Below are 14,462 nucleotides of genomic sequence, written 5' to 3' on the forward strand. Positions count from 1 at the left end.
AGCGGTATATAAATGTAAGTGCTATTGCTATTTAACTACAACTACAGCTTGATGTCCAAAAATCAGCAGGTGATGCTTCTCACATCATGGGAGTAAACACTAGTATTTGCTAAATCCTGCACATTAATTTCTGTCAAATGCACACTACAGCAGCCAGCTGAAATGTTGGCAACCCTATCTGCAGCACGAGGTAGTAGAAATGTTTGATCTGCAGTCATAAAATCATAGAATGTTAGAGTTGGAAGGGACCATGTAGGTCTTTTAATCTCCAATTGGTGCAAGAAACTGCTACGTCATCCCTGACAGATGGCTGTCCAGCCTCTGTTTGAAAACCACTAGCAATGGAGAACCTACTATGCACGAGATGGACTGTTCTACTGCTGAGAACAGTAGAAATGCACTTGAGAACAGTGTTGGAACTGCACTGTTCCATCAGTTAAGAAATCCCTCCTGATGCCTAGTAGTCTAAATCTGCTTCATTGTGATTTCAGCCCCTTTATTCTAATCCTGCCCTCAGGAGCACCAAAATGTGCTCTATCTTCTACATGACAACCCTTCAGATATTTGAAGACAGCTATCACACCTCCCCTTATTTCTTCTCTTCTCCAGACTAAACATACCCAGCTCCTTCAACCATTCCTGACAGAAATTGGTTTCCAGACCCCTCACCATCTTTTTTGCCATCCTCCAAACAGTCTTTGGACTGTGATGGCTCATTCACACATGCAAGGTGTGGGGCAAATAGCAGCTTAGAGGGAGAAACTTTGATCAGGAGAGAGGGGAGTAAAGGACTAAACAACTCCCAGCAGTGTTCTCTCTATTTTTTTTCATTTGTGTACAAAGTGAGTTTTGTTCTGGGAGGCAGTATCAAGGCAGTGTGTACGCACATGCATTCAGAGTGGGGCCTTCCTGATTCAATCTGAGCGGAATCTAAATTTAACTGAACAGACATTAAAAACTTATGAGTGCATGCACATGTGCACGTCTTAGAGGGAACACTGCCTCCCAGCACTACTGCTCTGATCAGATTGGTAATCTCCCTGTGACTGCATTTCATTAAAAAGAACATGTCTGTAGACCTTATCATAGATCTCCTGCATAATGAGAGCCAGCGTGGTGTAGTGGTTAGAGTGCTGGACTAGGACCAGGGAGACCCGAGTTCAAATCCCCATTCAGCCATGAAACTAGCTGGGTGACTCTGGGCCAGTCACTTCTCTCTCAGCCTAACCTACTTCACAGGGTTGTTGTGAAAGAGAAACTCAAGTATGTAGTACACCACTCTGGGCTCCTTGGAGGAAGAGCGGGATATAAATGTAATAATAATAATGTTGAGAACAAAGAAAAACAAGTTAAAATAATCGACATAGCAATACCAGGGGATAGCAGAATAGAAGAAAAAGAAACAGAAAAAATCACAAAATACAAAGATCTACAAATTGAAATTGAAAGGCTGTGGCAGAAAAAGACCAAAATAATCCCAGTGGTCATTGGCGCCCTGGGTGCAGTTCCAAAAGACCTTGAAGAGCACCTCAACACCATAGGGGCCACAGAAATCACCATCAGCCAAATACAAAAAGCAACTTTACTGGGAACAGCCTATATTCTGCGACGATATCTATAACAAGAGCAACAACATTGACAACAAAATTCAGCCATCCCAGGTCCTTGGGAAGGACTCGATGTCTGGATAAAACAAACCAGTCAATAACACCTGCCTGACTGTGTAAATAAATGTTAATGTGTGGATTGGTGGTAGCAATTCCAGGATGTGTGCTTAGGCAGAAGCACTTGTACAACTGAGGGAAATGGCCCTTACACCTACCCAAAAGGTAGATCAGGAATCCGCTCAAGTGTCTGCATTAAAAGTGAGCTGCAGTTAGAGTTGCCATGCCCCTCAAAATTCCGGGTTTCACCTGGACTTTAAGCATCTCACCCAGATTGTTTAGCCCACCCAGATTCTCCTGGATTTCAGCTTTCATCCCCCCCCCCCCAAAAGCTAAGCTCTCACGCTTGTAGAAGCGGAGTTATGGAGCAAAACACGCAGTCACTATTCTGCTCAAAAATTATTTTCAAGCCAATTTACATAATATGCAAATTAGGTACCTGGATTTGGAAAGCCAGTGTATGGCAGCCCTAGCTGGAGCAGGGTTGCCCAAGCTTCGGTCCCCAGATATTTTTGGACTAAACTCCCAGGATCCTGAGATGCAGTGGCCAAAGGCCCTTGCGGCTGGGGATCATGGGCATTGAAGTCCAACAACATCTGGTGACCCCAAGTTGGGAACCTCTAGCCTAGAGGCCTGCAGCCCAAGATTCAGCTGGTATAATACCGTTCACCTAATGTAAACTTCAGCTTCCCAGCCTAGAGCTTCTCATCATGTACTCCTCTTTGCACGTTCTCTTCCCCACTTTTCCTCCCATTTTCAGGGTTTTACTTCTGGCCATTGCCTCTTCCCCTCATTGTTTTGGACCACACCATCTTTCATAGTCTTCTCTGCTTCCCTGCTGCATTCTCAGGCCCCTGCTTCCTCCTTTCCTAGGCCTCCGCAACATCCATTCTTTCTTCCCTGGGTACCTCCATCTCCCTTATGCAGTCTAGGATCAGACTAGCACAGCCACAGGGGCGTAACAAGGCTGGAGTGGGCCCAAAGACAAAATTTTAAAATGGGCCCCTCGCTGATATACACACACACACTTCACAATATATAGTCATGTGACTTGCCTCTGGGGGGGCCCTCGAGGCATGGGGGCGCCCAGGCAGCCGCTTCCCCTTGCCTAATAGTAGTTACGCCCCTGCTCAGCCAATTGCAGTTCGAGATCTGTTTTTCTCCTCTGTGACGTTAGGGTAGCTCGAGCCAATCACAGCCAGAGTTTTGCCAATACTACAAAATCTCTTTCTGCTTATAATATAGATATACCATCCAACAAAAAATTCATTGCATTTAAAGAAGCAGACATTATGAAAGAGATGATCCATAAAATCTGAAGAAATTTCATGCTTATCCTTGCTTTCAAAACTCTTCAAACCACACATATCCTTAAAAAGAATCTCATGTAAATTCAATAGCAAAATATTTACTTACTTATTTTATTTATTCAATTTCTATACCACCCTTCCAAAAATGGCTCAGGGCAGTTTACACAGAGAAATAATAAATAAATAAAATAATAATCGGAGCAAATATTTGATTAAAAATAATCAAATATACATACATTTAGACAAGCGTAAGGCAGACTTTTAAAAATTAATCAGTTCGAATGTTTGGACTGGTTTTAGTGAGGAGGGGAAAGCTGTTTCCTACTCCTCACCTTTGCCCCAGAATTTGGGACTGGTGGCAGGCATTAACAATTGCAAAGGGGACAGTGCTGATGAACAGGCAGGTTTTGTTTTTTTAAAAACGCAATCATGCTTTTTTGGCAATAATTTCTGAGTGACTTACAAACAAAATTGAATGTGATCTTCCAGAAAAAAAGGAGATCATCTTTAGTCCAGAGGTATGACATTAGACGAGGGATGGTTTCTATATTTGTGGGGGGTGGGGGGCAATTCTATCCCCCAAAGGGAAGTCCGGGGGCTAGAAGTGTATTTTGCTGTAGCAACTGAACCCACCCCCGTGGTAAAGCTGACACCAATAAGGGCCCCACAGTTATGAAGCACAGGCGCTTAGGCATAGCATTACACACAAATATGCAAATTAACATATTAATTACACATGATATCCAACATCTTAAGGACCGAAGTCACATTGAATGCTGCAATATCTCTACTTCTGAAAACTTAAAAAAAACATTTTTCTTTTCCTTATGATTAAAACTGTGGAGAAACTTGATGACAATTTGCTATGGCTGCTAGAGGTGGCAGATAAAATTGTCTCATGGGCTAAATGTGGACCAAAGGTCACGAGCTGCCCCCCTCTGCATTAAGCACCGGGCGTTGCAAAAGGTAGATCTGCAAAGTAACAAAGAGACCATTTAAAACATCAGCATTTAATTCACACTTGACTAAGAAGAAACGCAGCACAGTGAAATATCAGCAGGGTCCCCAGAAGTCAGCACAGGAATGCATGGGGATGAGATGTTGAGGGCAGGGCAATTAGTGCTGAGCCGAAAGGCTGCTAAGGCTTGGTGTGGGGAGAGTGCAATGGGTGCTGAAACTGGCCCCCTAAGTGTACCGTTTTTAGCCTATGCCTGGTTCATGGCGGTGGTACTCCAACTGGTGTCTGCAGGTACTACTTTTGTTTTCCACAATCCCTTGGAGAGTGATTCTACATCACTACATAGTTTCAGTTTGAAGAGGCTTCTGGGAAATAAAAATAATGGCGGCCATGAAGAGCACCACCAATATATCCTCATCACAATTTCAGCCTCTTGCCCCTGAAAGTCACCCAAATGGTCCTCTTGGAGTAAGGGTGGAAAACAAATAAGTGGAAGTTCACTGAAATCAACGTTTCTTCAGTGGACTATGAGAACTGCTCCAGAGATCAGCCCCTTGTCTTCATCAGTGCTGGAGATTTGCAGGATATCTAAAGAAATTTGACGGATTTTGTCAAAACTCTCCTAGCTTCCCAAGAAATATCTATAAATGCATTGTCTGGTCAGGACCCTACCCCCCACCCAATCTGAAATTCAGACTACTCTAGAGCAGGGGAGGCCAATACCAGTGTTACAGAAACCCTTTTGGTATGTCAAAGGAAACATAATGGAGCATGGGGCTCCAATCCTTAAAAATTCTGGAAAGGAAGGAATTCCTGTGGATGCAGCTCCCGTGCAGTATGAGATGATGCCTTTCAGCATCTTCCTATATTGCTGCTGCCCATAGCAATATCGGTGTTTCCTATAGTCTGGGGAAACATACCAGCAGGCAGGAGCGTAGCAAGGTTGGAGTGGGCCCAGAGACAAGATTTTAAAATGGGGCCCCCCTCACTGAAGCTTAGCTCATGAAGTAAAGAAATCTTAAATGAGGCTGAATAGTGGTATAGTGGTAACAAAAAGCATAGTAAGATAGAGATAGAGATAGAGATAGAGATACCTATATATAGCCTATGTGCCACAATAGAACATCATCCTAAATTATTTTTTTAAAGGTTTTGTAAATTGTGGATGATGCAAGTCATTTAATGGTACTAGAGAAAGACATGCTTTTCTGGTAGCTCCAGGTCTTAACACTCAATCGATTTCGGAGGATGAATACAACTGAAGGAAGCCCGGGTGGGTGTGTGGCTGGGGGAGTCAGTCATGTGACTTTATAGTTCTGCCTCTGCCAGCAGGGATTTGAACCAGCAACCTCTGGCTTGCTAGGCAAGATACTTCCCCACTGCACCATTAGGTTATTACCACCATCTAAATTAAGGCTGGTGGGCTCACAGGACAAAGTCTTCTCTGTGGTGGCACCCAGGCTGTGACACACCCTGCCACATGAGATCCAGCTGACACCTGCTTTTTATGCCTTATATTATTATTATTATTATTATTTTTAAATGCTTTTTAGGAGGGCACCCTTGTATGATTTGATATCAGCTCTGTTTATTCTTGCGGCTGTTGTTTCAGTCCATACAGTTTATGATGTTTTATCCTTTACCATTTTTTTTACTATGGTTGTTAGCTAGACCCCTCAAGGGGCCTGTTTTAGGACAGAAAGGCAGGATGTAGAAACTTGAGCAAGGGAATAAATAAATAAATTACTCCCCACCAGTTATTCTGCCTTGGAACTGCCTCCTGGGCTCACTGTCCATTCCTTTTCAAGCTGTAAATAAACAGATTTTGACATAGATGCTGTACAATTTTGGCACTCTTTCTCCTCTCAAGGAAACAGGAAAGATTGCCCGGAACTTCCCACCGCTGAATGCAGAGAAGGCAGGATGATAATGCTGCATCCCTGTTTGTCTTCTTGGCTAACGACATGGCAACAATTGTCTCATTTCATTAGGGCTGCTGCAGAAGGTTGGTGACTCTGACAGATTTTTGGGTGCAGTTTGGAAGTTTCAAGTGAGGTAGGAATTATTGGAAATCACAGGTTTCTCTCCATAAAACCCCACTAGGTTTGTGTTGAAATCTATTCCAGTATCCTGCTATTGCTAAGAAAGTAGCCCATTGTCAGAGCCCTGTGGAATACTCAGTCTGTGAAGGGAGGAGAGCAGAATAGTATCTTTGGGGCAAAATTCTTCACAATATCAAGCCATTAAAATCTGAAGGATTACTTTTAAAAAGTCACCAGGAGGCTTTACAGACAGGGCTTCTACTCTGAATCTCCTTCGGGATAGAGCGTGTGTGTCCTCACACCAGCCAAATTTACCCTGAAGTCCCTTCGAGATCCTTGGACCCACTCTACACACAAGTCTATACACCACTCTACACACACTCTACACACAAGCTTTGTCTTGCTAATTCTAGCTTATCTCGAGGTATTTCCAGGTTTTTAAAATGCTGGTTTTAAGCTACTTTTTCTGAAAACAAGAGCAAACAGGGAGAGGCACTGATGGTAGAACCATTAGCATGATAAGAGGGCTACTTTCTTTACAAATACAGATGTAGCTCTTTAGTAATCTCTCCCCGCCCCCTCATTGGCTAGAAGGAAAACACTATGTGAACTTGAATCAAAACAAAACCCGAGAGCAAAGGAGAGGGGCTGCTTCCCTCAATGCCGCAACTGTAATTCGAAGTGGCTTCGCTCAACATTTACCCTGCAGCATGAAGCCATGTGAGAATAACTCCCTGGAGCATTTCCAGATGGGGCTTTTAGCTTACTTCTCCAGAATGGAGTGTGTGCATTCACATATCGGCCAGATTTACCTCAAAATCCCTTCGGGGAGCACTTCACACACAATTTGGGTTTTTCATTGCACGTTAAGAGTGTAGCCCGATTTATGTCCAGGGTAAAACAATCCACTTTTTGTGTTGGTTTTTTGGGGGCAAATTTGAACTTGCACTAGTAAAGCCTTGCAGTAAACCTGTGGTAAAGCCTGCTTTCTGGAAATGTCCTAGAATTCGCTTTATTATTATTATTATTATTATTATTATTATTAATTCAATTTCTATACTGCCCTTCCAAAATGGCTCAGGGCGGTTTACACAGAGAAATAACAAACAAATAAGATGGAACCCTGTCCCCAAAGAGCTCACAATCTAAAAAGAAACATAAGATAGACGCCAGCAACAGTCACTGGAGATACTGTGCTGGGGGTGGATAGGGCCAGTTACTCTCCCCCTGCTAAATAAAGAGAATCACCACGTTAAAAGGTGCCTCTTTGCCCAGTTAGCAGGGGTCTTTACTGCAAGTTCGAAGTTGCCCAAAGAAACTGATGCAAAAAGTGGATATTTTACTCCGTATATAAATTGGGCAACACTCTAATGCACAATGAAAAACCCGAATTGTGTGTGAAGTGATCCCTGATAGCTTGCAGGGACTTCAGGGTAAATTTGGCTGATATGTGGATGCACACCTCCATTCTGAAGGAGATGGGAGCTAAAAGCTGGGTGTGAAAAACTTCCTGGAGATTGAAGCCCATTTCAAGAGACTCCAGGCCAATCCTGGAGGGCTGGCAACCATATTCTCCAATCAAATTAGCTCCGCCCCCACACCTGGCCACTCATGGCTGCCTTTAGTAAAAAAAAAAGTCAAGACATCAGTTACAGATCTCCATGCGTACCATGTAGTTTGTTCATCTTACGCCCCCAAACAACTTTTCCCCTGTAGTAGCAGGGATTTTCTGAGTGCATATGCCTTTGCTTAGAATTTCCTTTGACGGTTGTTGTCATTTGCCATCTGTTCCTCTTTTCGTTCAACTCCAAACCAGGCAATGGAAAACCTTGCATGGATTTACATTAAGTAGCACGTGCCAATAAGCAATAGAGTGCCCTCCCGCCCACCCTTTTCTGGAAGAAATAGTGACTCTAAGCTTCCCATGCCTCCAATTAGAGCTTAGCAAACAAAATCAGAACATGTGCTGTTTTGTATATAAGGGTTATATATATGGGGGCGTTTTGTGGGGGTGGGGGTCAAATGGAGGGTTTGGTCTGTAGATGAAGAATCCAATACAAATTCCTGAGAATCTCAACTTTGGTTTTTAAAAACAGGGTTTCTAAACCTGGGGCTGAGCTCATAGGTTCCAGCGCAAAGCCACGGTGAGCCTCAGCTTATATTGAAAGATTGTGCTGTTGAGTCACTGTCGACTCCTCATATTAGGTCCTGAAAATGACCTGCCCCAGTAGCCCAAATGCAGCCATACGAGAAAACCAGTATGAAATGCATCTCTATTTCCAAATCTCTGTTTCACATGGGCACCCGGAGAGGGGGAAAGAAGGCTGAAGAGAAGCAGAAAATAGATCTGTGCAGGACATCATCCTGCCCTGTCAGTTTCCAAATCAAACTAAATGACAACATTCATATTATAGTGTAAGAAGAAGTCAGAAAGGAGGCCCATGCCAGAGCTGAACAGAGACAACAACAGTTCGTAGGGCTGTTCTCATGATGCAAAAGAGGGCGGAAGAGTGCCCAGCCAGGGTAGGAGAGTTGTGGTGCTCTCCTGGTTAGTGGTCATGTTTCTGCAACGATCGAGGTAGGAGGAGGAAAGAGTGATCGTGAGGGAGCTGGGAAAGATGACTCTTTCTAGCCACTCTTGATAAAAATGCTGGCGACAGAATGCAGTTCGGCCATGCCCATCCTACCCAGCTCCTGCACGATCACTCTCCCCTCCTCCTGCCTTGACCTTTGAAAACACACCACTGCCAATTGGGAGCACACACGGCTCTCCTATCCTGGCTGGGTTCTCTTCCGTCCCTGATCAGGGTAGTGAGAACAGCCCTAACGATAAGCCATGCCCAAGAAAAATGGAAGGTGGGTATATGGACAGAGAAAGCAACATAGACCGATGGTCTGACTCAGTATATGGCAGTTTCCTATGTTCCTACGTATGTTCCTATGCCACATCTGTGCTCTGTAGTTGGAAATTTCAATATAAACTTCTTCTTGAAAAGCAGCTGAATTTCTCCCTACCCCACATCCAACATTTGAATCAGGGCCACAGTGCGGTGGTTGGGGGCAGGGTTTCAGGCCGTTTCCCTGTGTTCTGTGGGGCCCCAGTCCAAATCCCCTCCATGCTGCGATTAGTCGTGAATGGTGAAATTTGCATGCACAAAATAGTGCCTGTCAGTTTTCCCTCTGCAACTAAGGGTACAATTTAAGATAAGAAATCAGCATGGGAAAAGGGTTGGACCTTCCTCCCCCTGTGCTGTTGCCCTAACTCAAATCCTCCCCCCACCACAAAGCAGCTGGTTTTACAAGAAGAAAATCATGTCAGGAGTTACAGAAATGGAGCTCCAACGTAACATGAAATTTGGCCCCTAGACGGGTAGATGAATGGACGCATCTCTGAATTTCTATAATGGGAGACTTTAATGTCTGCAGGGAAGCTACATGGACCTTTAGGCAGACATTTTTCTGGTGACGGGACCAAAGCGGGTCAGAAAATCATTGTAGAACAGCCAGCACATCAATACAAGTAGCCTAATACATCCAAAGTTATTTAATACTACTATTTCTTAGTATGCAGTTGGTCAGAACACTATTTGCACACTTTCCCTTCTCTCTCCCCAAGTAAAAGGTTTAGAGAGTTACTATTAAAACAAAAAACAAAAAACTGCACATACAGAAGAAGGCCCAAGAATAACCAATTGAAGGCCTGGAGTCCCGAACCCTACAGGACTTTTGTAAACACCCTGTCCCCTAACCTCGATTGCATATGGGCTGCTTGTGTTAACAATGCTGAAGGACAGGCACTCGACACTAAACCAGAAGCATTCTTTTCTTGTAGTCAGGTTGCATATATAGCAAAATAATAATTCAGCATATATAGCTAAATATATTGAATATATGATCTTTGATATAATATAAGCAAAAAATACTTTGGAAGGGAAGACTCAGCTTCTGGGGCTGTATGCAGGCTCCCAAGTGATCAGTATGTCAGGGATGCTCAGCCTTTGGCCCTCAGATGCTGTTGGACTACAACTCCCATCATCCCCTGCTGCCCCTGCATTATGTCAAACAGAGGATTCTCTTTCTAATGACAGCATACTCCTTTAGTATAACCGACAGGGCAAGAATTCTATATTCCAGTGTAGTGTATCCCTCTGGAATGAGAGTCTGGGAAAGATGCTAGCAGAGGCAAGGAGATTATCCCTTCATTAGCAGGAGATATCCAGCATATTGGCATTCTGCATTGCAACTTCTTGGGCTAAGCCTGACGTTTCAAACAGGTTCCAGTGGCGAACCTTGACTCATACAAAGCCCTGGTGGAAGTGGTGGAGATGTGGTGGAGCGCGGGGGGGGGGGGAGAGAAAGAAAGAAAGAAAGAAAGACTGTTGGGGTGGGGGTGAAAACAGATGAAAAGAAAGAAGGGATCAATTGCTGGGGGTGCGTGAATGTATGCAAGGAGGTGTCTACTAAGATACCCTCCAACACTGCACAGACAAAACCAGGAATATGCTTTTAAGTTGTGACACCCCATAGCCCACACACCCCATAGCCCACGCCGCAGTATCACTGCCGTAGCCCACTCCTTTGCACTATCACATAATGCTTAATGTTCTGCTTCACATTCTGTATGCCCCATCCCTTTATTCTCCAATTTCCTGCCTTCCATTGATCCACATCTCTTTTGGTGAAAGGTATCCTAGTAAAGCTGCAACTGACCTACAATCCATTATCCACAGTTCAAAATCTACCTGGGCAACTGCAGAGTGTGGAATGGAAAGCTGTGAGCTCCCTGGGACTATTACACACAATAGGCTTTACAGCGGGTTGACTGGGAGCCTAAGTGTGAACTCGAAGTTGTCCCCCAAAATCGATGCAAATAGTGGATTTTTAAATCCCGGATATAAATTAGGCTACACTCACGTGCCTAAATTTTGTGTGAACTGCTCCCCGATAACCTGTAGGGACTTCAGGGTAAATCTGGCCAATATGTGAACGCACCCCCTCCATTCCAGAGGAGATACAAGTTAAAGGGCTTTAAAGGCCCTGTGTGAAAAACTTCCTGGTGTTCATTCATGTGCATTTATATGGTTGTGTACACTACAGACAAAAAGCTCTAGTTGCTCACACCAAGACTTAACTACAGTAATAGAGCAGAGGTTCCCAACCTTGGATCCCCAGATGATGTTGCACTACAACTCCCATCATCCCCAGCCACAATGACCTTTGCAATTTGTGGCTGGGAATGATGGGAGTTGTAGTCCAATAACAACTGAGGACCCAGGGTTGGGAGCCCTTGTTAGACACCCTGAGGAAGGAGCTGAACCCAGAAAGATGGTAATGTTAGCAATTCACAATAACCGATTTTTAAACAAGAAGCAAAATACAGGGACAAAAATGGGGCAGTGATTTGCCAGCCAGGGGCAGAAACTGGTATATGAGGACCATCTCTGGTCAACAAAGATAGTTGGAGCATATGTAAATGGACCCAGAAGGGTTCCAGATTTTGGAGATCACAGTTACTCAGTTAAATAGGGGAGGGTGGGCCGTGCCCCATACCTGCCCATAGCTGCAAAAGCCCCTGTTTTTGCCATAATCTTTCCTTATCATCCTGTGCATGCCACTCTCTATTATGCTATGCATGATACTTACTGAGCACAGCAGTATTTTTCCATGGTTGTATCTCATGGAGAAATGGTCAAAGGGATTAGCACCAGTGTCCCCTGGAAGTACAGCAGATCAAGATGTGGAGGGTAATTTAAGCCCGCAGAATTTTAAAGAAACACTTAAAAACCCATCTTTTTAGAGAGGCATATTAGTTTTTTTTATTCTTTGTCTATTTCTAGTAGGGTTTTAAACTTGTAGATCTGGTTTTAACTACATTCTGTTTTTAACTTCATTTTATTTGTTTTATATTGTTTTATTAGTTTTATTGTCTGTGAGCCACGCTGAGCAGCATTGTACTGGAGAGGCGGAATAAAAATATTTTAAACAAATAAACATGGGGCAGGAGGGGGAGCAGGGCAGAGGAAGGGGATCAGCAGGCTAGTGAAAGGGGTTGGGCAAGCTGAATAAAGCCCGTGGGCCCCCTATGGAATCATAGGATGCAGATTGTGGACTCTGTGTGTGTGTGTGTGTGTGTGTGTGTGTGTGTGTGTGTTTATGGGGGGGACACAAGGGGGAGAAAGAGAAATTGGGGGATGATTGGATCTGTTCTTACCTCCAGGCAGCTCCGCAGGACCACAGGTCACTCGCTCTTTCTCTATTTCTTCCACCCAGAGTTTCTTGTGGCAAAATTTCCAGAGGCCGAAGTGGACCGCTTCACAGACGTCCGTGTGGTTCTGCTTGTAGGTGTTGAGTTCCACCCAGAATTCTGTGCCCACAGCCAGCACTGTCAGGGTCATCCCCACGATGGCCACGAAAAAGGCCAGCTTGATCTTGCCCTCTTGCTCATCTGTCAGCACCTTGCGCCGCTTCCCCCCTGCCCGCCCGCGCATGGCCATGCGCTGCTCCTCATCCTGAAGGAAAAAATTAGGCCACATCATCGCCCCTTTCCTTGCCCCAGGGTTTTTTAGGGGATCTATTTTGCCTGAGAAGTAGCTAGCCTGATCCTAACGGTAACCCCCTCGAAGCTTTAAGCCTGGTCTTCTTTGAGGGCTTCTCACAGCTCTCTCCTGGGTCTTATCTAGGTCACTGCACTGCTGGCTAGCCGTGCTGAAAAGTTTCTCAACCACTCTCACCCCACCCCTACCTCTCCACCCAATGCCCCAGCTTGACAGGGTGAGGCAGGGGATGGAACAGCAGGCTACCTCACCCCCACTCCAGCGGCCTTGGCAACTATGTGGAGCACCTGTTGCCGCTCTTCATCCAGGCGATCAGGGTTATTTTAAGGCTGCAGGGTGCATAGGCAGTCTGGATGTGTGTGTGTGTGTGTCTGACGGTTTTAAAGATGCAGAGGCTGGAACTGAACTCTCTTTCACCAGCTCAGCAACAAGGAGGCCTCTTGTCCCAGCTTCCTACATTCCTGCCCCCCACTAGGGCTGGAGCAGCCAAAGGTGTTTTCACTCTGTAAAACTTGCAATGGTTGTGGAGTGCAGGCCGTGCCTCTTTTCTGAATTCACTGCCCTACTTAGGCGGATTTATATGCATGGCACGAAAAAGCTTGATGAAAGAGGTGCTTCTTAGTATCACATGTGAAAATGCACCAAATCACTTCCCTCCCGTTCCCAGGGCTATACTGCTACTGCTGCTGCTGCGACTACCAATATTTTATATACTGCTTTTCAACAAAAAATAATTAGCACTCCGGAGAAAGCTGATGATAACTCCAAGCACTCTCATTCCAAAGAAAGCAGTTATTCCACATACTTTGTTGTAAGGCAGTTTCCAGATGGCAACAAAGTGCAGGATTTGCCAAGCTTTCGCACACGTTCTAAGCGAGACCTGACGCCCTGTATACATGCGGCTGCAGGCTGCAGCACACCTTCCTAGTGCAACCTTACACACGCCCAGCAGCGACTTTGCACACCTTCTGGATGTCTCTTGAATTCTGAGGGGAACCCATGCCTTTTCATTACTATTCTTGTGGTGACTGGGGAAAAGGATAGGTTATTCTTGGAAGCAAGAGCTGGCCAGCAGCCCCTAAAGGTCTCATGCTCCTTCACCCCTTTTTGTGAGGCTGCTCCTCTCTCTTCCATCAAATCCTACCTCAAAAACCCACTTTTCCCATGAAGTCTTTAGCACATACAATCCCTGAATTAAACGCAGATACTTCCCCTGTTTACCACACTGCCATCTCCTTCCCCTTCCTCTGTTGCCTCTAGCATTTCAACTTTTAGATTGTATGCTCCTCAGGGCAGGAAGAACCTGGCCTCTTGTAAACATTGATAATGTATATAAATAAGCAAACAAAACAAAAAGGATTCCATCCTTTTAGCTCTCTCTGTAAACCTAGAGGGTTAAAGGAATAATTGATCTGAATTAAGAAGGCTAAAGGAATAATTGATCTGAATTAAGAAAATTTTGAGTAACCAAGCACCCTGCCTGTGAAGGTGTTATGTCACGACTCACTAGTGGCAGAGAGATTTTCATTGCTTGTATTTTCTTTTCTTTGGTAGAGTCTGCTTTTTCAGTTATTTGTAGGATAATAATACTATGTAGGCCACAGGCATAGTTCAGGGAAATTACTCCTGGATTTCTGGAAGGGAAATGAGATCCGGGAAGGTGTCAACTTATACAGTATGTATGAGTGTCTGTTGTGTCACAGTGGCTACTTTTCAAAACCTGAAAACATGGCATTATTCCTGTTTTAATGAAGGGCCTCGTGGTTGCTTAGCAACAATACTGGGGCACTTGTCCCCGGATTGCCCAAGGCCCCCCGCTGGTGGTCGCCAAAGGGCAGATTTCCCCACAGAGCTATGGTTTGGAGGGAATGGAAGAAAGGAGAATTTGTGGAGGGCAAAGTGGTGATTTTAGGATGTTCATCCATGCAGCTACA

General features: G+C 44.7%; 1 protein-coding gene across 6 annotated transcripts in view; it reads right to left on the reverse strand.

The window, feature by feature from the left end:
• The window catches only part of CACNG6 (calcium voltage-gated channel auxiliary subunit gamma 6), a 43,036-nt gene extending 28,965 nt beyond the window's left edge, over positions 1 to 14,071 (reverse strand). Inside the window, exons 1-2 of one of the 6 annotated variants that reach the window (XM_053265480.1) lie at positions 14,036 to 14,071; positions 12,186 to 12,483 (exon numbers count right to left, since the gene is read on the reverse strand). In XM_053265480.1, the coding sequence (XP_053121455.1) occupies positions 12,186 to 12,483; positions 14,036 to 14,056 (319 nt within the window). In that variant the 5' untranslated portion in view covers positions 14,057 to 14,071. Of the gene's footprint in view, positions 1 to 12,185; positions 13,169 to 13,333; positions 13,442 to 14,035 lie in introns of those variants that run through there. The other 5 variants (XM_053265477.1, XM_053265483.1, XM_053265482.1 and 2 more) reach the window with 5 other exon arrangements.
• Between the last annotated feature and the right edge of the window lie 391 nt (positions 14,072 to 14,462).

The sequence above is a fragment of the Hemicordylus capensis genome, chromosome 6 (assembly GCF_027244095.1).
Source record: "Hemicordylus capensis ecotype Gifberg chromosome 6, rHemCap1.1.pri, whole genome shotgun sequence".
Lineage (NCBI taxonomy): Eukaryota > Metazoa > Chordata > Lepidosauria > Squamata > Cordylidae > Hemicordylus > Hemicordylus capensis.